The sequence below is a fragment of the Gymnodraco acuticeps genome, unplaced genomic scaffold (assembly GCF_902827175.1).
Source record: "Gymnodraco acuticeps unplaced genomic scaffold, fGymAcu1.1, whole genome shotgun sequence".
NCBI classification, from domain to species: Eukaryota; Metazoa; Chordata; class Actinopteri; order Perciformes; family Bathydraconidae; genus Gymnodraco; species Gymnodraco acuticeps.
Genome location: NW_022990417.1, coordinates 25,161 through 50,219, shown reverse-complemented (window position 1 = coordinate 50,219; position 25,059 = coordinate 25,161). Strand labels below are relative to the sequence as shown.

The following is a 25,059-nucleotide window of genomic DNA, read 5'->3' as shown; positions in this document are numbered from 1 at the left end:
GGAAACACTGGATAGTGTTTAATCAACGATAGGTTTCCCCCCCTCAAAGGTGATTGGTTCACTGCATCGCAGGTATTATTGTGATTGGCTCTTGGGCCACATCAAAATTAGACTTGCTGTCATCCTCTCATACTGACACCTGACACCACACATACACACGTAGGGAGAGCCGGGACGAAAGTAACGGAGCGATTTTATCCGAGCCCAAACAACTTTGACCGGACAAATTACGTTAATACTTAACAGACCTACTAAATATCAGGTTTAACTGTCAGGAGTAGCTAGTGTTGTCACGATACCAACATTTTGGTTTCAATACCAAGTCAAGAATTGCGATTCCGATTATTTTTCGATACTTTTCTTAAAAAACAGTCTTAAATGTAATTATTGTGCTTTATTTCACACCAGAACCATAACCATAACACAAACTTTTAAACAATGAGAACAATAAATTAAATAAATGACAAGATTTCCTATTAAATACAATTAATACATTTCTTACAGACAGGCCTCGTGGTGTCCGTAGGCTTGCCCTCACTGTCAGAGATATCGCTCAAATACTTCCAAATTTCGCTTCTGGCGTCTTTTTTGTCAACAAGCCGAGGCGCAGCGGCAGCTGCACTCCCACTTGCAGCCATGCTTCTCGCTTTCTCACATGCTCTGGCAGCTAGCGCGTGCACGAGAGAGGGGAGGCACTTAGAGCGTACTTGAGAGGGGCGGGACTGCAGGCACGGCTGCAGTGCAGGGAGTGGAAGCAGAGCGCTGAACACACACGGCTCTTATTAAAACGGCGCTTTCTCACCGGAGTACTTTCCCCCGTCATTCTTAAAGTACCGATACTAATGAAACGGAGGAATCGTAACGTTTTTAACGACAGGGTATCGCGGTATACCTTTCAAGTATCGGTACACCGTGCAACACTAGTCAGGAGTCAGTGTCTCTCCCCCAAACTCACACATATACAATTCGATATGAACTGAAGAGCCGCATGAAACTAGGCAAAGAGCCGCATGCGGCTCGAGAGCCGCGGGTTGGCCACCCCTGTCTTAGTGCATTCTTGTGTTATAGGTTCATTCTACGTATATTTCTACACTTCCTGAGCCTGTGCATGTTTGAAAGGGTAATTTGAAAGCAGTCCATTGCAACCCCTTTTTGATATTGAGGTAATTCAGTAATATGGAGCTGTCTCCACAATATGTTAATGTTGTCCTTTTCAAGAGAGGACCTTTTTAAAAAAAAAACTATTTTCTGATACAGCTTTAATCCTGTTACTAATTGAGTGATTTGTGTAGATCTGACTGAAGAAACTAAATTGAACATATTTTTAGACTAGCTATAATGGGATTTGTTACTTAAACCTGTCACACACACTGGTTTCTAGTCTTGTCCTTATGGGGCCCTCCCGTTTGGTTATAACTTAAAGTCATTTAAAAACATTTATGCAACACCTTTTAGAATCTAAACTCTAGTTGTTGTAGGCGTAAGTTAACACTTTGTGAGCATAAGCATGGTTAAAACGGTTATCATTTACCTTAGCCTCGATGGGAGTAGTTACATAAACCTGTCACACATACTGGTTTCTAGTCTTGTCCTTATGGGGCCCTCCCGTTTGGTTATAACTTAAAGTCATTTAAAAACATTTGTGCAACAACTTTTGGAATCTAAACTCAAGTTGTTGTAGGCTTAAGTTAACACTTTGTGAGCATAAGCATGGTTACAACGGTTATCATTTACCTTAGCCTCGCTGGGAGTAGTTACAGAAACCTGTCACACACACTTGTTTCTAGTCTTGTCCTTATGAGGCCCTCCCGTTTGGTTATAACTTAAAATGAATTAAAAGATTTCTAAAGTACCTTTTTAACATCTAATAGTAGGTCATTGTATGTATAAGTCTACACTTCCTGAGCCTATGCATGTTTGAAAGGGTAATTTGAAAGCAGTCCATTGCAACCCCTTTTTGATATTGAAAAATGTATTGAGACCACAGGACTAAATAATGCCATGCCTTTGTTTTGATCCAAATCCAGTTTCAGATAGTTTGTATCTTCTTAGTGCATTCTTGTTGTATCTCAGTTCCAGGTGACAAACGGGCATACTAATCCAGAGGGAGTTGAGGAGGAGAGGCTCCCCTTAGACTTGACTTTCCCCGAAACATCAACAAGTGACTGTGCTACGACCGAGGTATTTCAGTAATATGGAGCTGTCTCCACAATATGTTAATTTCAAGAGAGGACCCTTTTTAAAAAAACTCTTTTCTGATACAGCTTTAATCCTGTTACTAATTGAGTGATTTGTGTAGATCTGACTGAGGAAACTAAATTGAACATATTTTTAGACTAGCTATAATGGGATTTGTTACTTAAACCTGTCACACACACTGGTTTCTAGTCTTGTCCTTATGGGGCCCTCCCGTTTGGTTATAACTTAAAGTAATTTTAAAACATTTATGCAACACCTTTTAGAATCTAAACTCTAGTTGTTGTAGGCGTAAGTTAACACTTTGTGAGCATAAGCATGGTTAAAACAGTTATCATTTACCTTAGCCTCGATGGGAGTAGTTACATAAACCTGTCACACACACTGGTTTCTAGTCTTGTCCTTATGGGGCCCTCCCGTTTGGTTATAACTTAAAGTCATTTAAAAACATTTGTGCAACAACTTTTGGAATCTAAACTCAAGTTGTTGTAGGCTTAAGTTAACACTTTGTGAGCATAAGCATGGTTAAAACGGTTATCATTTACCTTAGCCTCGATGGGAGTAGTTACAAAAACCTGTCACACACACTGGTTTCTAGTCTTGTCCTTATGGGGCCCTCCCGTTTGGTTATAACTTAAAGTCATTTAAAAACATTTGTGCAACACCTTTTGGAATCTAAACTCAAGTTGTTGTAGGCGTAAGTTAACACTTTGTGAGCATAAGCATGGTTAAAATGGTTATCATTTACCTTAGCCTCGCTGGGAGTAGTTACAGAAACCTGTCACACACACTTGTTTCTAGTCTTGTCCTTATGAGGCCCTCCCGTTTGGTTATAACTTAAAATGAATTAAAAGATTTCTAAAGTACCTTTTTAACATCTAATAGTAGGTCATTGTATGTATAAGTCTACACTTCCTGAGCCTATGCATGTTTGAAAGGGTAATTTGAAAGCAGTCCATTGCAACCCCTTTTTGATATTGTAAAATGTATTGAGACCACAGGACTAAATAATGCCATGCCTTTGTTTTGATCCAAATCCAGTTTCAGATAGTTTGTATCTTCTTAGTGCATTCTTGTTGTATCTCAGTTCCAGGTGACAAACGGGCATACTAATCCAGAGGGAGTTGAGGAGGAGAGGCTCCCCTTAGACTTGACTTTCCCCGAAACATCAACAAGTGACTGTGCTACGACCGAGGTATTTCAGTAATATGGAGCTGTCTCCACAATATGTTAATTTCAAGAGAGGACCCTTTTTTTAAAAACTCTTTTCTGATACAGCTTTAATCCTGTTACTAATTGAGTGATTTGTGTATATCTGACTGAAGAAACTAAATTGAACATATTTTTAGACTAGCTATAATGGGATTTGTTACTTAAACCTGTCACACACACTGGTTTCTAGTCTTGTCCTTATGGGGCACTCCCGTCTGGTTATAACTTAAAGTAATTTTAAAACATTTGTGCAACACCTTTTAGAATCTAAACTCTAGTTGTTGTAGGCGTAAGTTAACACTTTGTGAGCATAAGCATGGTTAAACCGGCTATCATTTACCTTAGCCTCGATGGGAGTAGTTACAGAAACCTGTCACACACACACTTGTTTCTAGTCTTGTCCTTATGGGGCCCTCTCGTTTGGTTATAACATAAAATGAATTAAAAGATTTCTAAAGTACCTTTTTTAACATCTAATAGTAGGTCATTGTATGTATAATTCTACTCTTCCTGAGCCTATGCATGTTTGAAAGGGTAATTTGAAAGCAGTCCATTGCAACCCCTTTTTGATATTGTAAAATGTATTGAGACCACAGGACTAAATAATGCCATGCCTTTGTTTTGATCCAAATCCAGTTTTAGATAGTTTATCATGTAGCTAACTTCAGCAACTAATAATTATATACATGGTTACTATCTTCTTAGTGCATTATTGTTGTATCTCAGTTCCAGGTGACAAACGGGCAGACTAATCCAGAGGGAGTTGAGGAGGAGAGGCTCCCCTTAGACTTGACTTTCCCCGAAACATCAACAAGTGACTGTGCTACTACCGAGGTAATTCAGTAATATGGAGCTGTCTCCACAATATGTTAATGTTGTCCTTTTCAAGAGAGGACCTTTTTTTTAAAAACGCTTTTCTGATACAGCTTTAATCCTGTTACTAATTGAGTGATTTGTGTAGATCTGACTGAGGAAACTAAATTGAACATATTTTTAGACTATAATGGGATCTGTTACTTAAACCTGTCACACACACTTGTTTCTAGTCTTGTGCTTATGGGGCCCTCCCGTTTGGTTATAACTTAAAGTAATTTTAAAACATTTGTGCAACACCTTTTAGAATCTAAACTCTAGTTGTTGTAGGTGTAAGTTAACACTTTGTGAGCATAAGCATGGTTAAAACGGTTATCATTTACCTTAGCCTCAATGGGAGTAGTTACTTAAACCTGTCACACATACTGGTTTCTAGTCCTGTCCTTATGGGGCCCTCCCGTTTGGTTATAACTTAAAGTCATTTAAAAACATTTGTGCAACACCTTTTAGAATCTAAACTCTAGTTGTTGTAGGTGTAAGTTAACACTTTGTGAGCATAAGCATGGTTAAAACGGTTATCATTTACCTTAGCCTCGATGGGAGTAGTTACTTAAACCTGTCACACATACTGGTTTCTAGTCTTGTCCTTATGGGGCCCTCCCATTTGGTTATAACTTAAAGTCATTTAAAAACATGTGTGCAACACCTTTTAGAATCTAAACTCAAGTTGTTGTAGGCGTAAGTTAACACTTTGTGAGCATAAGCATGGTTAAAACGGTTATCATTTACATTAGCCTCGATGGGAGTAGTTACAGAAACCTGTCACACACACTTGTTTCTAGTCTTGTCCTTATGGGGCCCTCCCGTTTGGTTAGGACCTAAAATGAATACAATTATTTCTAAAGTACCTTTATCACATCTAATAGTAGGTCATTGTATGTATAATTCTACACTTCCTGAGCCTGTGCATGTTTGAAAGGGTAATTTGAAAGCAGTCCATTGCAACCCCTTTTTGATATTGTAAAATGTATTGAGACCACAGGACTAAATAATGCCATGCCTTTGTTTTGATCCAAATCCAGTTTCAGATAGTTTGTCATTTAGCTAACATCAGCAACTAATGATTATATGCATGGTTACTATCTTCTTAGTGCATTATTTTTGTATCTCAGTTCCAGGTGACAAACGGGCAGACTAATCCAGGGAGGGAGTTGAGGACGAGACGCTCTCCTTGGAACTTTATGTCTACATAAGCATCAAACAGTGACTGTGCTACTACCGAGGTAATTCAGTAATATGGAGCCGTCTCCACAATATGTTTATTCTTTCCTTTTCACTATGTACCAAGATAAGACCTTTTACATTTTACAATGTTTACATGTATTATTATGTACATTTAAGTAAGTATTCTGTCTGTAATAAATTAAGTGTATTCATTTACTCTGCAACATAGACATTTTCAAGTATTTGCCTTGGATGTCACAAACTACACTGGAGCAGGACTGTAAATGAGCCACACGGACATCTTCTGGAATACCATTTTGCAACTTTGATAAATTCTATAAATTATGCCAGACGCTAGTTTGTATCTGCACAATGAATGGGAGCTTACAGATACATTGACCAATCACTTTGTTGATAATCAAACTCTTAGTATCAAACAAAATGGTGTGTCTGATTGTGATGGAATAAAGTGATCAGAAGGTGTCGCACCATTAACATTCTTTCAGATCTGCAATATGGGTACTTTTTAAATGTTTTATAAGATTCTTAACTGTATGATAATAACTGGCTCTTAAACTTCTTAAACCTATGACATGTTATTATTTGTCCACCTAGGGAAACAAACGTTTGTGAAACGCAGCTGGACGTCAGCAGAAAGTGCTGCTGTGGAACAACACTTGGGTTATGAAATGGACAATCAAGAACCAGGTTCCAGGGAAAGATGCATGTGAGGATTGTATCTCTGCCGAACCTCAAGCCCTAACAAATAGGGACTGGGGAGCCGTTAAGTATTACATGAACATTTCAATTTCTTCTCTCCGAATGTAAATGAAATAAAATTGAACCAAGGAAAAATACGTTCAATGTTGAAAGAAGGATTTCAAGTACCACTACCAAAACTAGGGGCTTTACCTAAACCAAACCAAATTTTCATTTTTGAATCGTCAACTAATATAAATTAAAGGGAAATCAATTGCATTCCGATTATGCTGCTAGAAAGAATCATCCATGTTTTCAAAGATTTCCTTTTTTGCTTTTAGGGTTTTCCCTCTCCTGTAGTGTAGAAAATATATTTTTGTGCATGTAAATGTTTTTCAAAGTCTAAAATCCCTCATTGAAGCATGGAAACATTTCACAGGAGAGAAACTTTATACAAATTTGAACCTCAAAATGACCAGAATATGTCATTGTTAAATGTAACTCAAAAGGAGGTAAAAGTCTACTGATTTGTTAGGCCTGTTTGTTTTGTTTTTTGGGTCATGGGATTGGTCAAGTTGTACATTTTGTTTTAATGACTGATTTTAAATGCCATTTTCTTAATCTCTTTCATTTTTGTAAAGCACTTTGAATTGCCTTGTGTTGGAAAGTGCTATATAAATAAACTTGCCTTGCCTTGCCTTGCCTTGCCTTAACGATATAGAAACACCCCAATAATATACAAATAAATATTTATAGCATTAAAATAATGTTGTAGAGAGTTTATATGAATTATACTTTTTTCTCAAGAATTACTAATTGTTGCCTCTAAGAAAAAACAATGTTGAACGAAAAGGATCTTTAGGGGATTATTGATTTGGTCTCCATGGTGTTTCAATGTTACTGCCATGTCTACTGTCTAGTTATATTCTATGTTAAGATGAGGCTAATCACCTAAGTAATGACTTATTTTACCAGCAATGTGAATTTGTTGGTGTAAAAAATATAAGAGTAGAATGTAAATGTTCATGATGCTGTTCTGCAGTTTCTTTGGTAACAAGGAAAGTCCATTCAACTCAATAATGTCTCTAGTAACTCTGATCCCTTCCAAGATATGAAAACTAGAAATATGTGTGTGTCTCATCCCTTCCAAGATATGAAAACTAGAAATATGTGTGTGTGTATAATGGACCTCATAAGTGCTGACTGCTAGAAACTGGGCCCCACTAAGTGGGTAAAAAACTAGCATAATGACAAAAGCTTGGAATTATGTTTATTTGAAGTGATTTTTGTGATTCTAATTTTTTTTCTATATTGCCTGATTTTTTACGGAGGTCTAGTATGGTTGGAAAGGGTGGACCCCACAATTGGGTAAAATCAGTTCGGGCCCCACAATTGAGTTGCACAAGGATGTGTGTGTGTGTGTGTGTGTGTGTGTGTGTGTGTGTGTGTGTGTGTGTGTGTGTGTGTGTGTGTGTGTGTGTGTGTGTGTGTGTGTGTGTGTGTGTGTGTGTGTGTGTGTGTGTGTGTGTGTGTGTGTGTGTGGAGCAGAGCCCCGCCCTTCAGAATGCAGTGGACACTAGGGCTGCTCGATTATGGCAAAAATCATAATCTCGATTATTTGGGTCAATAATTGATATCACGATTATTAAAAACGATTATCCATGTACTTTGAAAACATCCATTTATTGGAGGAAAACAATTTGAACAGTATGTTTTTAACAGTTGATTACCCTGAACTTTAAGTATAACTCAACTGAAATTAATAATAATAAAAAAAATAATCTTTATATTTCGATTACGTTGTTTTCGTAATCGTTGCAAGCCATAATCGTAATTGCGATTAAAATACGATTAATTGAGCAGCCCTAGTGGACACTGAAACATGCACAGACATTGGATAAATAACATAAGCGTTTAGTTTATGTAATAAAAGAGCACACGGAAAAGTGACCGTAGATAGATGACTTCAGTTGCGATTTGGCGCTATATATAATATATATTAACCCTCCGGTATCACTGCGGACATTTTTGTCCCGAATGACTAATGTGTGACTTTTTTGTTCAATCTGATTTTGTGCAAAAACTAATAATGCAAAAAAATCTATTTTGTTGCTAATCTTTGACACATCCAAGACTGTGATAAAAAAAAAAAGAGCCAGTCCCCAGATATGTATGTTTTGGAAAATAACTCATTTCCTCTGTTTTCATCATGAAAAAAAACAGTGGTTTCATGTATTCAAAATGGCATTTAAAGGGTTAAAATCCTGAAAATGATTACATTTTTGGTATTTTCTATTAGGGCGGAAGTTGCTTTAAAGATTGAACCCAAAAAAGTTGTGAAAAAAACCTTTTAATATAATGTTTTTATCAAAGTCTTTTGCAGTGGACATTTTTGTCTCGAATGACTAATTTGTGTAGTCCAATGGTAGGGGAAACACTGAGAACATAAGATAGCTAAAAGAGAATAGATGGGTAGCTTTACAAAAATAAATAACATTTGTATACATAAAAATGTCATTATAATTTCTCTGCACTACTATGAGTAATACCCAAAGGCAAAGCTAGGAAACAAATACCTACAAATACTTACTAAGATGGAATAAAATGTAACACAAAAGCGTGTTTTTGTTTGTACAAAAACAAATATTTTCTCTAAAAGTCTTTCAATGATAGCATGAGATTTCTTCTTGGATCTTAAAGACAAAGCAGTCTCAAAATGTCTTGAAGTTTACGTTCTAATCTGTCTTTGTTTGCTCTCTTTACTTTTCCTGTAGGTCCAGACGCTCCGATCCACTCTCTCCCTGAAGGAGCGCCCCCTGCTGGCCGACAGGACAACAACAGCCTGGATCCACCCAGAAAGGTAGATGGAGTGTGTGTAGAAGTGTGTGTGTGTGTGTGTGTGTGTTCATCTCACTGTGTAAAGACACCGTTTCATGGGGAAGAAATTCCAATAATAATATGTCTCCGTGTGTGTGTTCAAGTGTCTCCATGTGTGTGTGTGTGTGTTCAAGGGTCTCTGTGTGTGTGTTCAAGTGTCTCCATGTGTGTGTGTGTCATTCACCCTATATGTCATTGAAAACCTCTTATTTGTGACTTCTTTTGTTGAACTTTCCTTGTAGAAGAATGCAGCCGGGGATCAAGGGAAAAACAAAGGGGGGAGGAAGAAGAGGGAGTACGTACCCCAGAGACGGTCTGGAGGCTACGCTGTTCTGCTCACACTTTACAGAGTGTCTCAGGTACGCCTTCCTCCTTCACATCTACACAAAATACCTCCATGTTTTGCATCGTGGGTTCATTTGATGTCTCTCCCTCCAGATCCCAGGCAGCAAAGGCTACATGTTTAAGATGGAGCTCCAAGCAGAAGCTCAGCAGCTCTGCGATAAGTCCTTCTCTGTGGTGAGTGGAGTATTCGTTACAAGTGCATTTAAACCCGCTTATTACACCCAAATAAATTGAGGATTTGACACGACTAATGATTTTAAACATGCTTTCATATATTTGAAAATTATCGTTTTGCTTTCGCTAAGATAAAATAGTGGCGTAGCAACTTAACTTAAAATGACGACGGCACTAATCGAGATGTTCTGGTGCATAACTGTCAGTCTTTTACCTCCTTTTATTTATTTTGACATTATTAAACACCAATATGTAGAAGTATTGGATCATTGCGTGTGGGCTGTAACAGTTTAACACGGGTAGACACTCTGAAATGACCACGAAGCATTATTATGACACAGAATAATGAACTATTTAAATCAAATCAAGTTTTATTTATATAGCACATTTTCAAAACGATTTTTGGTCAAAGTGCTGTACATACAATCAAAATACTTTACAATAAAAACACTTTACAATAAAAACACTTAACAACAGCACAAATAAAAAAATCACACCTATTCTGTGTGTTGACATTTACGACCATCCCTGCTTCTAATCTCCCGTAAGGAATGTGATAATGGAGTCGTATGTTGATACTACCAGGTTTTATGGCCTGACCTGGCGGGCACAGGGGGGGTTTTACGACTGTGAGAACGCGGGCTTCTAAGCACCACGGATGTCAGAGACATCTCCATTGTTCCCAGGTGTTCACGTACCGTCCCCCAATTGACTCTCTGTATACTAGTTAAAAGGTCTACCAAGATGCGAGGCGGATCAGATTTGACATGGCAACCCACCCGTGCAGTCAGAACCTTTGACTGTGTGACTTGTGATGTGAATTTCTCCGGCCGATGCTTGTATTAAAGATCCGTGTTTGTTTGGAGGCATGTGGCGTAGTGGGTTAGTGCCTAGGTGTTGGGGTCAGGGGGTCACAGGTTCAAACCCCACTGCAGTCAGCATGTCGTTGTGTCCCTGAGACTCTTCACCCCAAATTGCTCCTGTGGGAGCCACAGTATTGAGTATGTAAGTCGCTTTGGATAAAAGCGTCTAACAAGTAACATGTAATAATAAAAAAAAGATCCATGTTAATAATATTTTTGTTTTTTTTAAATCGTACATTTGGGAAAACCCGGCGCTCCCGGAGAAATCCCGCTATGCCACGGACAAGTTAATGAACTTTAACCCGTGGTATTTATCTCGTTGTAATTGTAGCTTGCTGGAAGAATATCTAAGCCCCCTGATGTCATGCTAAGACATCTTACTAATGTTTGTTTTTTTTAAATCGTACATTTTGGGAAAAACCCGGTGCCCCCGGAGAAAACCCGTTATGCCACGGATAAGTTAATGAACTTTAACCCGTGGTATTTATCTCGTTGTAATTGTAGCTTGCTGGAAGAATATCTAAGCCCCCTGATGTCATGCTAAGACATTTTACTAATGTTTGTTTTTTTTAAATCGTACATTTTGGGAAAAACCCGGTGCCCCCGGAGAAAACCCGTTATGCCACGGATAAGTTAGTGGCTTTTATCTCCTGGCCTGCTGAGCTCGATTCTCCTGAACCGTTTTCATGTGTTCAAGGTAGTCATTGTCAACGGTGACGATCTTCACATTCAAGCCGTTCATTCGGTCTTGATCTTCTTGGACCCTTTGTCCGAGTTCGCCGTTTGGATTCTGATCCGCGGTGTTTTTGGCCTGCTGAGCTCTTTTCTCCCCAAACGTTTTCTTGGATTCAAGGAAGTCATTGTGAAGACTGACGTTGTTCACATTCAAGCCGTTCATTCGGTCCTGATCGCCGTTTGGATTCTGAACCGCTGTGTTTCTTTCCCTCAGCGGCTCATCACACATAGACTGCAGGTCGTTAATCTTTTCCTCCAGGGTTTTGTTCTGAGAACGACCCTTCCTCAAAACACCAATCTCTAGGTTAAGTTCCACAAGATCCTTCGCCATGGCGGCACTATCACACCTCAAGGTCTCGTTGGATGCCTGCAAAGCCTCGTACTTGATCATGAGATGCTTTTCCTTGTGAACCTCATTGCTCAAACCCTGGATCTTTTTAAACAAAGCCTCGTTCTTCCTCGTAACGTCCTCTCTCTCAGCTTTCGCCTCCTTGTAAGAGTCCTCGAGGTGCATGAAACGCAGATGCCTTTCCTTGAGCTGCAACACTTCTTCTCGCAGGGAGACATGTTCGAGGCTCATGGCGGCTTTTTCTGTCACCATTGCGTTGCAACGTTCCCTAATGGTGTCCTCGTTCTCAAGTTCTTGGCACAACTCGACTTTCTTTTGTTGCAACAATTGCATTTGCTGGAAAATCAACTCTTTTTCTTCCTTCGCAATGTTGTATGACCCCAGAAGATCCTCTAAACCCAGAAGCTTCTTTGAAAGCTCAAAGATCTCTTCTTGCAAGTCTTCGGTTTGGCTCATTTCCTCATATTTCGACCGGTTCATTTCGTCCATCTCAAACTGCACCATGCTTTCATTTTCAAGCTCCCTGCAGAGATCGTCCACTTCCTGCTGCAGAGCCTGGTTCTTCTGGAAAACCGTCTCTATCTCTGCCTTAGACACTTGGAAACGATCCTGAAGTTGCTCTTTCCTTTGTTTGAGATACTGAAGTTCTTCCTCAAGGCCACCATTTACTCTGATGGTTTCCTCTGCGTCACTTCTCAATGCATCAAGCATTTCCTCTGCAGCAGAATAGCTTTGGATCGATGAACGCACCTCTTTAATCTGTGCTTCGAGCTCTCTCTGTACACGTAGTGCAGCTTCATGCTCGGCTTTGATAGCATCGATGCTATCCAGCTCATCTAGCTTGTCAAACATCTGTTCCTCAAGGATCTGTCGTTCACGCTCCAATTCCTTGTTTGTCTGGATTAGTCCCTGGAACATCGCCTCTACGGTAACGTTATTTTCGATCTTCTCACTAAGAACCCTCACTGCTTTTTCGAGGTAGGCACACTTGCGCCTCGCGACATGTCCCTCTGCCTTCAGAGCGTCAAACTGCTCCCCCAGCGCTGGAAAGCTGCCGAACTGTTTTTGTATGGATTGCATTTCCACATGTAGGGTCTTGAGATGTTCTTCAACTGCCCCAAGACTCCTCCTAACTCCAGCGTAGTCACCTCCCAATTCCGCTTGTTCCTTATTGCACGACATGTTTTTTTAAGATGACAATGATACACACACAGTAGCAACTGGTAATACCTAACTGGTTGTGTTGTCAGCGTCAGACTGGTTTCTGCTAAGCCAAGATATGCTGTGCCTTGAAACTCAAACTGGTCTCCTTGCAGGTTCCCATTTGGAACTATCGATGATGTCACAAAGCACATCACAGCATCATCATGACATCACTTGGAATTTCTGCACAATGCTCAGGTGTAGAGATGTGGCCATGGCAACAGTGAAGATGCATTCTGGGTAACTTTGCCCAGGCATTCCATTTTTGAAAAAACAACAACAAGATGGCTGACTCCTACTCTCTATTCTACTCAATATTAAGGGAGTTCTTTGTGGAGGATTATGTGGTGAAAATGAACACACCGATGTTCTGAAACTAATATATAAAAAGGGACTTGTGTTGGGATGTCCTGTTAACAATAAACCATTATTATTACTCAAAAATTGTCGTCAAAAGCAGAGAAAATACTCCAATTGAAAATACTTCCTAATAATACTCTTTATTCAAAAAAAATGTTGAGTCTGTAGGCATGACATATTAATGTTTTTGGTACAAAATTAGCTTGAGAACAATTTTTTATTGGCCATTTATTGACTGATATGACGGCACAGGGTACCCTGATCAGAGCGTCCTGAATATTTGTATTTTAATTCAGTTAACTTTTATGTGTCTGTAGCCAGATCTGGGCAGTAAGTACACGGCCTGGTCTTCAGTGAGCACTCTGATCCAGAAGAACCTGATGATGAAGACCCACAACCCTGCAAGGTACAGAGGAAACACACACACACACACACACACGATGGATTGACACACACATTATTTCTGTACGATTTCAGATTCAGAGTGTTTTGAAGTGGAAACGGGGGCTTCTCTTTCGTTTAAATGGAGTTCACTCTTCCTCCCTCTTCAGGTATTCTCTGACAGAAGAGGGTCTGGCTTTAGGGGAGCGCCTCGAGTCTTTAGAGGGAACTAAAGGTCCAGAAGGAGACAGAGAGGAGGCCAGGAGTGAAGGAAACGAGCAGGAGGAGGGAGAAGAAGGTGGCCCGGGGATTGTGGACCTCACTGTTAGTGATGATGACGAAGAGGAGAAGGAAGAGGAGAGAATACAGTGAGTGTGCTTCAAAACTTCTGGGACAAAAACGTATCATTATCTCAACAAGTAACTCTATTCTGAAATGCATTTAAGTCGTACCTTTATTTTCCTTTTGTCATATGTTGTATAGACTAAGTGTTTAGAGACCAGTTAAACATTCAAGATTCAAGATAACGTGGTCTTGGTTCTGACAATCTTAAGTCCCAGCCTCCTCCAACAACTTACGACATAAAAAGGAATAAATATAGTCCAAAAATATATAGAACGGTGCAAGTAAAAAGCAAAAATAGGTCAACTATATACATGTAAAAAGTAAATACAGAAAAATACGGTGCTTTCTACTTTAATATACGAAAATAGGTAGACTTTCCTTTGTGTGTTTTAGCTTGTAATGTTTCTGATGAACTCTCCAATTGTAGATGTGTAAGTAATATATATTTAAGACCGAAATATCTCCATTATGTTTTATGATTGCACTTGTGTTGTTGAACTGTTTGTCAATACAATAAAAGGAATTGAACCGTCTTTTTCCAGACCTGCAGAGAGGCCGACCTCCTCTGCTTCCCAGCCGAGGGTTCTCGTTCCTGGGATGTTCTTTTCAGGGAAACCCCGAAATGTACCGAGCAGAAACCCAAAGTCCTGGAGTCTCCTTCCCGGCTCCTACGAGATCATCCTCTGTGTGGACTTCATTGAGACAACGGGGTAAGACCGCTGTGTGTTTTAAACTGTGTGAATCAAACGTGTGTGTGTGTGTGTGTTTCCTGAACGGTCGGTGTGTTTGTGAAGCGGAAGCAAAAACTGCAAGCAGGATCTGGTCAAAGAGCTGCAGAGGAACGGAGTGACGTTCGATGTGAGGAAGCTCAACGTGGGAGATTTCCTGTGGGTCGCTCGGGAAAAGGTCGCGCCTATTCCAGGTAACACAACGTAGAAAACAACTCGCCTATTGTGCAAAATCCACTGCTCCATGTCTCTTCTACATCAACATGTGTCCCCTCTTCTTCATGTCTCTTCTACATCAACATGTGTCCCCTCTTCTTCATGTCTCTTCTACATCAACATGTGTCCCCTCTTCTTCATGTCTCTTCTACATCAACATGTGTCCCCTCTTCTTCATGTCTCTTCTACATCAACATGTGTCCCCTCTTCTTCATGTCTCTTCTACATCAACATGTGTCCCCTCTTCTTCATGTCTCTTCTACATCAACATGTGTCCCCTCTTCTTCATGTCTCTTCTACATCAACATGTGTTCCCCTCTTCTTCATGTCTCTTCTACATCAACATGTGTCCCCTCTTCTCCATGTCTCCTCTACATCAGCATGTGTCCCCTCTTCTTCATGTCTCTTCTACATCAACATGTGTCCCCTCTTCTTCATGTCTCCTCTACATCAGCATGTGTCCCCTCTTCTTCATGTCTCTTCTACATCAACATGTGTCCCCTCTTCTTCATGTCTCTTCTACATCAGCATGTGTCCCCTCTTCCTCATGTCTCTTCTACATCAACATGTGTCCCCTCTGTGGAAAGAGACTCTGAAAGTTTCAGGAACAAAGATTCTCTCTCTTTTTGATCCATTTATATAAAAACCTGTCTGAAAATGAGCTGATCAGATTTTGGCCACTTTATGATGTCATAACGATGTTTTGGCTTGGGTAACCATTAGCCAATCAGCATCCAAGGTAACCCCCCCCCTCCCCCTTTATCGCCTGAATCTCCTCCTAGAGCACCAATAGCCGCGTTCACACCAAGTACTTTGCCGTACTTAGTTCCCAGCACTTAGTTCCCCCATGGAACTAAAGAGCCGATCGCGTTCACACCGGAATAAGTTCCCTGAGGGAGGATTACGCAAATGAAGCCGCTGACGTCACTTCTTCTTCTTCTGCTTTGGGTTTACTGGCAGGCCGCAAACCACTTCACGGCGTATACTGCCACCCAAAGTCCCCGGAGTTGGGGACTGGCTTCAGTAGAAGCTGCTGGGACTCCCAGCAGCTTCTACTGAAGCCTTCCGAGTAAATCGCCAGAACGCCGACACCTCCTCATCTCCACCGCTCCCATGTTTTATTTTGTGTTGCCATAAGTTAGTCTCTCTCTGTTGGTGCGCGGGGCGAATGCTAATAATGCTAATAATGCTAATGCCACAAATACAATGGCGGCTTCACAAAACTTTTCAGAGTTTTACGGGGCGTGGTTTGCAATTCGCCCAGCCAATCAGAAATTGGAACTTTTTTCTCCCCAGGAAAGTCCCACCTCTCTAGCAGGGACTGAAAAGCTGGGAAAAGTTCTCATGAACTAAATTCTCTTTTTGGTGTGAACGCAAAATCCCAGGAAGTATCGGAACTAAAAGGGAAAAGTACTCCGGTGTGAAAGTGCCTTATGTGTTCTTTGTACCCAAATGTCTCTCAGAGGGGCGTGGGGAGGGGCTCCTTATTTTCATCTAAATTAACAGACAGAGAATCAGCACTTTGGAAACAGGGCTGAAACAGAGGGGATTATGGGTAATGCTGCAATGATCTGTTTGGCGTTTCAGCCAAGCAGAGACAGGCTCTGTATATATCTAAGACCTGTAATATATCGATGAAACACAGTATAATAGGGGACCTTTACCATAAAGTAAAAGACACAGGAAGTGAGGAAGAGAATCCCATCACCTTGTTCCCTTAGCATGTCTCAAAACTATCTACATAAACTCGTAATTATTATTCTTATTTTTAAACATGTATTTATTGATTTTTTACATTTATCACATTACACAAACACAACCGAACATTAGACATATGGCAGATTACAAAATAATGCTAAAATGAAAAGTGTGCAGTTAGTAGAAATCAGTTTAAAGTACAGACCAAGAATATAAATAAATTAACAAATTCAACAGAAATACAACAAAAGCACAACCAGAGCTTACAATTCTCCAAATAGACGAACCGTATTCAACATTTCCTCACCGTGGTTTACTCTCTTCACTTTAACCGTCCACCGCTTCTGCAATGTCCCAATTTTGTAATAAATTCCAACTCGTAATCATTTAGTCTTTCTCTGACTCCAGGTCAGTTGCGGACCCCCGTTGGCCGTGAGCTCGTCCTGGATTACATCATCGAGAGGAAGAGGATGGACGACCTGTGCGGCAGCATCATCGACGGGCGCTTCAGGGAACAGAAGGTGAAGAAAATACATCTTCGTCAACTCCATCAAATTATTAGTCGTGTACTCCGTTAACCAGAGCCCTGCATGCTGACTTGAAATGGCTTGTTTTGCCCGACAAATGGTCAATAATCCCAAAGATATTTTCAGTTTATTATGATATGAAATGTAGAAATGCAAGAAGATTATCATATTTAAGATTAGACAAACCTTTATTAATCCCCATAGGGTTATTCTATCGGTAAAGCAGCAACAGGTATACGAGTGAAACACGGAATATATCAAAATAACAATATAATAATTCGGTGGAACTGTAAACATACATATATGGATACTTAAAATGTATATAAATGTCTGTCTTCAAGTGCATGTCCAAAAGTAGGTACATAGGATGCATCTTAAGTTTTATTTGAACTTGATGATTCATTTAAACATTTAATCGCAAATCAAAATGGTTAAATCTTCTGTAATGAGTTTCTTTGCTTTTACTCTCCGTATCTTTTGATAAAAAAAACCTTTTCCATCTTGTTATAAATTTGAAAACACTAATTGATATTCTACAATGCTGTTAATCAAATGATATAAAGAGTGTTTTTTTTACATGTGTTACTGTGCACAGCGAGAAATGTCCCTTTCTTCTCCTCATCAGTTCCGTCTGAAGCGCTGTGGTCTGCGTAACCCCTGCTACCTGGTGGAGGAGTGTGGGAAGGCTGCCTCTCACCTGAGTTTACCTGAGTCCACGCTGCAGCAGGCCATCATCAACACACAGGTGAGAGAACACACACTCACACACCTGCATGGTGGTTTAGGTGCTGTTTACACGAGAACGCAAACGGTTGTATCCGCTACTTTTCTCTTTCGTATAGCCCGTTCGTTCACACGAGGCTGTAACGGAGACGCGGAAACGATAACGGGTCCCAAGGTGGATAGATCTGCAACTGGAACGCTCTGGGGGGCCAAACGGCTCCGTGTGTACGCCCTATACGATCATTTCCTGATAACGATGAAGCCATAGCCCCGCCTCTCCCCGCCTCTGCTGCTCACTGCTGTAGCATGCTCAGTAGCTAGTGCTACTGAGCATGCTACAGATGTTAGTGCTAAATCTACAGCTCCTCTTAGTGTTGTCACGATACCAACATTTTGGTTTCGATACCAAGTCAAGAATTGCGATTCCGATTCTTTTTCGATACTTTTCTTAAAAAAAGGGAAACAGTCGTAAATGTAATTATTGTGCTTTATTTCACACCAGAACCAGAACACAAACTTTTAAACAATGAGAACAATAAATTAAATAAATGACTAGAATTCGTATTAAATTAATTTAAGCATCATCTATAAACAACTTTTTTGTTTTTCGCTTCTGGCGTCTTTTTTGTCAACAAGCCGAGGCGCAGCGGCAGTTGCACTCCCACTTGCTGCCATGCTTCTCGCTTTCTCACATGCTCTGGCAGCTAGTGCGTGCACGAGAGAGGGGAGGGACTTAGAGCGTGCTTGAGAGAGGGGAGGCACTTAGAGCGTGCTTGAGAGAGGGGAGGGACTTAGAGCGTGCACGAGAAAGGGGGGGGACTTAGAGCGTGCTTGAGAGAGGGGAGGGACTTAGAGCGTGCACGAGAAAGGGGGGGACTTAGAGCGTGCTTGAGAGAGGGGAGGGACTTAGATCGTGCACGAGAGAGGGGGGGACTTAGTGCGTGCTTGAGAGGGCCGGCACTTAGAGCGCGCTTGGGAGGGGAGGCACTTAGAGCGTGCTTGAGAGAGGGGAGGCACTTAGAGCGTGCTTGAGAGAGGGGAGGCACTTAGAGCGTGCACGAGAAAGGGGGGGACTTAGAGCGTGCTTGAGAGAGGGGAGGGACTTAGAGCGTGCTTGAGAGAGGGGGGGACTTAGAGCGTGCACGAGAGGGGCGGGACTTAGAGCGTGCACGAGAGGGGCGGAACTTAGAGCGTGCACGAGAGAGGGGGGGACTTAGAGCGTGCACGAGAGGGGCGGGACTTAGAGCGTGCTTGAGAGGGGAGGGACTTAGAGCGTGCTTGAGAGAGGGGAGGGACTTAGAGCGTGCACGAGAGGGGAGGGACTTAGAGCGTGCTTGAGAGGGGAGGGACTTAGAGCGTGCTTGAGAGAGGGGAGGGACTTAGAGCGTGCACGAGAGGGGAGGGACTTAGAGCGTGCTTGAGAGGGGAGGGACTTAGAGCGTGCTTGAGAGAGGGGAGGCACTTAGAGCGTGCACGAGAGAGGGGGGGACTTAGAGCGTGTACGAGAGGGGCGGGACTTAGAGCGTGCACGAGAGGGGCGGGACTGCAGGCATGAAGCAGAGCGCTGAACACACGGCTCTTATTAAAACAGCGCTTTCTCACCGGAGTACTTTCCCCCGTCATTCTTAAAGTACCGATACTAATGAAACGGAGGAATCGTAACGTTTTTAACGGCAGGGTATCGCGGTACCTTTCAAGTATCGGTACACCGTGCAACACTAGCTCCTCTACCACAACCATCAGCAACAAGTGGATAAATCCACCGCGGGGCATAAACAGAAGGGCAACCATGGCAACCATGCTCAGGGGTCTTCTTCGCTGCTTTTGGTGTATTTTGTGGCAGAAGTACAGCGCCACTTACAGGCCGGCATGTGTACTACAACGTCTCCAGCGCTCCCGAGCGGTCTCGTGTGAACGGAAGACTTTTTTGATATCGTATTCGGTTCGTTTGCGTTGGGGTCTTAATGTGCACTGCATTAATCACAAAACAAGATTTGTTTGAGTCTCTGATGTATACATGTTGTCTTTTGTATGTATGTGTGTGTGTGTGTGTGTGTGTGTGTGTGTGTGTGTGTGTGTGTGTGTGTGTGTGTGTGTGTGTGTGTGTGTGTGTGTGTGTGTGTGTGTGTGTGTGTGTGTGTGTGTGTGTGTGTGTGTGTGTGTGTGTGTGTGTGTGTGTGTGTGTGTGTGTGTGTGTGTGTGTGTGTGTGTGTGGTTATTGATCGCTTCTTTGTGAAGAGAGTCCAGGATGTGAGGGAGTCGATGGCCTACCTCACCGTCATGACTCGATACCTTAATAAACTCTACCAGGTAAACGTTTAAATACATATTTTATAAAAGCAATACATGTATATGTTTTTAAAATCGTCCCAAAAGATAAAACAATTACGGTAGGGTTTTGCCTCAACTTCAATCATTTAGACATGTTCTTATAGCCTTTTGAACCCTTGTTCTATAAAGAAATGAGTATATTGTGTATTACTGTATAGGGGTCTAAGACGGCCCCAAAACAAGTGGAATAGTTCTGATAATAAACTTTTAAATCTGTTTTCCAGAACTGTACGCTGACGTGTCGCTCCAGAGAGCTGGAGGGGGATAGAGAGGATGAGGAAGAGGAGAGAGGGACCCCCCCCTGCTCTCTTATCTCTTTTGCAGAGTTCAACCACGGTGCAATCAAAAACAAGGTGTGTGTGTCCGTCTCTTTGTTTTTGCATTTAAAGAAAGACTTTTTAGCAATACCTGTTTTAATTTCCAACTACCCTGTTGGTCCATAATCTATTTTTTACAATACTTTATTCAGAAGACAGTTGAGAACATTTCCCCAGTTACAGGGAGTAGTAGACATTAGCAATAAGGGATCAGTATCTGATGTGCATCTTATACCCCAGTCCTCAAAGACCTCCACTGGCTTCCTGTCTCCCATCGCATCAACTACAACATTCTGGTCCTCACCTACAAAGCACTCCACCATCTGGCCCCCCCTTATCTCACAAACCTTCTCACTCCTTATCAACCTCCACGGTCCCTCAGATCCACCGCAGCCGGACTCCTATCCATTCCCACATCCACACTCTGCAGCTTTGGGGACAGAGCCTTCTCAGTGGCAGCTCCTCGGCTCTGGAAGTCCCTCCCCCAAGATCTCCGTGACTCTGAGTCCCTCACAGTCTTTCAGTCCCGCCTCAAAACACATCTTTTCAACTCTGTGTCTACCCATAAGCCCCCCCCCCTCTCAATCAACTTCCTCTTGACTGCCTTTTTATTTTTTACTTAATTGTTTGCCTGTCCTTGTTTGTCTACCCTCCCTCATACTGTAAAGCGTCTTTGAGTTGTGAAAAGCGCTATATAAATAAAATGCATTATTATTATTATACAATGTTCATGAACTTAATACAATAACAGAAGGGATGTCTCGTCACAGAGGCATACTTGACAAACAAACAAGCAATTACAATATTTTGCTAATTAGACCAAGCAACCTTTTTATTTTGGTGATAGAACTGGTTATCAGCTCATCGGTTCATAATCTATTTTAATAAATAAATCTCTCCCTCTCAGAGTCAGACGGTGAAAGAAGTGTTTGCCCGGCAGCTGATGCAGGTGAGCGGACTGTCGGGAGACAAAGCAGCTGCTATACTGGAGCTCTACAGCACCCCGCTCAGGTAACCCACATTATGATACAGTCACACATCTCACCTGTTCAAGTATTCCTCCCTTTCTTTCAAAGGTGTTTTTAGATAACGTATACAAAGAATGAGGCAGTTAGCACTAGCAGAGATAGATATCATGGAAGCAAAACTTCACCTGCTGCCCGTCAAATACCGCATCGATTTTTAGTTTCTGACTCTCCCTCCATTTTCAAATCACGTCTCTTCACACCCCTGATCACATGACGCATCTTCGGTCCTTATTGATTATATTGCCTTGTTGTTCTGCTGGTTTTTAGTTTTGTGTGTCTTGTATGGCGACCTTGAGAGCCTTGAAAGGCGTCTATATAAATAAAATGTATTATTATTATTATTAAAACATTACATTTCAAGGATTCATTTATTTTTCATATCGCAAAACTACATTGTAATCTTAAGTCTCATGCTCCTCCTCCAACAGTGCAGCAAACAATATACCCAGCATGAAAGAGTTAGACATGAAACCCAATAAAATAATGCACTAGACAAAATGGGACAGGTAAGTTGAAGGAATATGAAAAATGTGTTCATATAATAAAGAATAAGATTAAAAAAAACCCTCATTGAGTTCAGAAACTCATGAAATAAACGAGACATTTCTGACTTTGGGTAATTAACAACAAGGTTGAAACATGAGGGTATACTTCGCGTCGGGCCGAACCACGCCCCTGAGCTGTGATATAATGAGCATATACCACGGCCTGAAGTGAGCTATTGCTTTTATAAAACGGTTACCAAGTGTGGCAATATGAAAGAAAAATACACACTCTAATTTAAATAGTTTTTATTAGTAAATAATGATGTTCAAAATAAAATAGTCCCTCCGTTGCCTTCTGCAAGAAACATAGTGCGAGGTGGTTGCTATGCAACAACACTAACAGCTAGCGAACATATTAGACAGAGAGCGTTGATCCATTATTTGGCTATTTATTTACATTAATTTGTATGTTTCCGTTTATTGTGCAGCCACTGAAAACCTGTCCAGCATCAGCAGCATGGCTTACGAGGTCACTTGTATAGGTTGAGGTTGTTCTAGGCTGTTGCTTGGCGTGGTCAGAATATTGCTGCACTTTCTCCGGTCCCCGAGATTGGGCTTCCAGCAGCTCTGGAGAGAGCTTTCGCACCTGTGGCCACTAACGGTCATCATGTCTCTGCTTTCAAGACCCGCATCAGAAAGCTTTTGAATGGTGCTACTTCTCCAGTTGGTCTCCCTGCTCTTCACGGAGCTCTGCATGTCGTCGTTTAGGTGCTTTCTGGAGATAGGCACTCCTCAATCCTCTCCTCCATAGTAAGACCCCCCGGAGGTCCAAGTTAACCTTACATGTTTCCATCTTAAGCTTTGCTAGTTAGTTTCATAACGGACTTAATGTAACAGCTGTAACGGTTGTAGCTTTTTCTCAGACGCGGAGGGATACTGACTTGTGAAAAGTAACTACGGCTAAGAACCAATCAGATTGCTTGATTTGACTTGTCCGTTTTATAAACACATTTTTATGCAAACTCTCTTCTATTCATGAGTACAAGACATTGCGCTACTGTAAGACATTGTTGACATTTAATTCAAATCTTTCTTCCTCTCTTAATCTCAGTCTCCTGACAGCCTATGAGCGATGTGCAGGTGAAGCTGATAAGGAGAAGCTCCTCTCCTCCATCAGATACGGGAAGCTCAAAAGGTTTGTAGTCCAACTGGTTTCATATTTCTCCCAGCATGCTCTAATGATCCATGTAGTATTTGTTGATAACAAGTTGAAAACCTGAGTCAAAGTACTGTGGCTTTTACTCACAGTTCAGATACAAATTGACGTAATGGCAGTACTGTAAGAAATTGCAATTAATTCACATTTAATTTCCCCTTTTTTCCAGGAACCTGGGTCCAGCTCTGAGCAGAACAGTTTATCAGCTGTACTGCACTCAGGGAGCACTGACGTAGCTTAATATAAAAACATATCATGAACATATTTTCACTTAGTTTCCATCCCTACCTTACTTGAATTAAACACATTTTAGGATGGAAACGTCCTTTGTTATGTAAATATTAACATGCTGCTAAGTTCTCATCACCGTAACATATTGCTACTTGTATGAAGAATTTCACAAACGCCCCCTGAAACTTAAATAAAGTTTAAGATTTTAAATAGTATTGTTGTTATTGCATATGGATGTTTTACACTACAGTTTGTGAAGAAAGCACTGTGGTAAACTTCTAGACAGTCAGAAATGAAATAAAGAAGAATATTTGTATTTGTAAAACCCTCTGTACTTTTCTTTGTGACCCCTGCTTTCATTTTTACATTTACGCAATGGACTATTTGTTCAAGACAAGATGACTTTTACAGCACTTTTCAGCGACAAATGCAAAGTATTTGACATCAAAAGCATTGAGACAACGTTCAAAAACGTCCCAAAAACATTTGATAAGAGGACGATTCAATGCAATTAAAAAAAAACAGTCATTAAAAAGTGAAGAAAATAGACTAAAAATAGAAAATGTAAGAATGTACATATCATACTATTAAAGGTAGTGGTGGGAAAGGTTTTTAAATTCCTTACTTGAGTAAAAGTACTAACACCACACTGTAGAAATACTCAATTTCAAGTAAAAGTATTGAAGTACGATAAGGGAATTAAAGTACTCCGAGTAAAAGTACTCATGTTTTAAAATATTTTAAAGCGATAACAGCAAATATTCACATTTAAGAAGCTGGAATTGTGAAATATATTTGAACAAAATACTTCTTATGGGTTTAGTTTTTTGTATTTTAAACGTGTTTCCTATATTGTGTGTGTCAACATCTGATTTTATTAAGTAACTAGTAAATACATCTGTATAATAAATGGAGTAAAAAGTATAACATTGCCTCCCAACATTAAGTATAAAGTAGTATGAATTATATTACTCAGGTAAAGAACAAGTATCTCAAATGTGTACTTGAGTAAATGCACTTCGACCACTGAAGAAAATAGAAATAGTAACTTTAAAAAGACAAAGGATAGAAAATGAAAATAAGATTTTATAGAATAATACCGGTATACAATGTACATATAGTACTAATAATAATAATAATACATTGAATTTTTATAGCGATTTTCCTAATGCTCAAAGACACTTAAATGCATATTTTAATTAAATATAATAACAACTTGGGGTACAATATTGGGGGTAGAATATTTGTTTGTGATGTCACATTCAAAGGTTATTTGCCTTATTTGTAAAGCAAGCGTCGCTCTGCCAAAGAAAGGTAACGTGGAGAGGCATTATCGGAGTGTTCACAAGGCATATGACAGCGACTTCCCTCCGAGTAGCGAGTTGAGAAAGGTCATGTATTATTGCTACACAAACATTATCTCGCAGTCTTAGTGTCGCCAACTCGTTTCTAACATGCAAAAAGACAAACAAATGTCGGTGTATTTTTTATCTTTCCAATCGAGACGAGATCTCTCTCCCCCGTCTGTGCGCGAGGGGGCGGGGCAGTTTACACACACGCGGCTGCTACAAGCAGCAACACACGGAGGAGATGGCGGAGAGAAGCGCTCCAAGGTGTGGTTAAATGTTACCCGTCTTGAGGTGGACAATGCTCCTTGCCAAGAGAGTTCAGCATGTGAGGGCGGTAACACGAGCAGTGTGTCTAAACATTTATCAAAAGTGCACCACATCCAGACGGAGGAATGCACCGGGCTCGACTGTCTTTCTAGCAGCTCTGTAGCCCC

General features: G+C 40.8%; 1 protein-coding gene across 2 annotated transcripts; it reads left to right on the top strand.

The window, feature by feature from the left end:
• The first annotated feature begins 2,080 nt into the window (after positions 1 to 2,080).
• Positions 2,081 to 23,601, top strand: LOC117551890 (crossover junction endonuclease MUS81-like). 2 transcript variants are annotated; one of them, XM_034224971.1, is made up of 19 exons: positions 2,081 to 2,181; positions 3,284 to 3,391; positions 4,135 to 4,242; positions 5,394 to 5,504; positions 6,061 to 6,172; positions 8,919 to 9,004; positions 9,264 to 9,380; positions 9,460 to 9,540; positions 13,368 to 13,456; positions 13,602 to 13,799; positions 14,319 to 14,486; positions 14,571 to 14,698; positions 16,827 to 16,939; positions 17,571 to 17,690; positions 19,883 to 19,978; positions 20,224 to 20,352; positions 21,224 to 21,327; positions 22,941 to 23,024; positions 23,215 to 23,601. In XM_034224971.1, the coding sequence occupies exons 5-19, from the start codon at positions 6,130 to 6,132 to the stop codon at positions 23,279 to 23,281; spliced, it is 1,623 nt and encodes a 540-aa protein (XP_034080862.1). In that variant the 5' UTR covers positions 2,081 to 2,181; positions 3,284 to 3,391; positions 4,135 to 4,242; positions 5,394 to 5,504; positions 6,061 to 6,129; the 3' UTR covers positions 23,282 to 23,601. The 2 variants fall into 2 exon arrangements, with proteins under 2 accessions (XP_034080862.1, XP_034080863.1); XM_034224972.1 differs by lacking the exon at positions 19,883 to 19,978.
• The last annotated feature ends 1,458 nt before the right edge of the window (positions 23,602 to 25,059 follow it).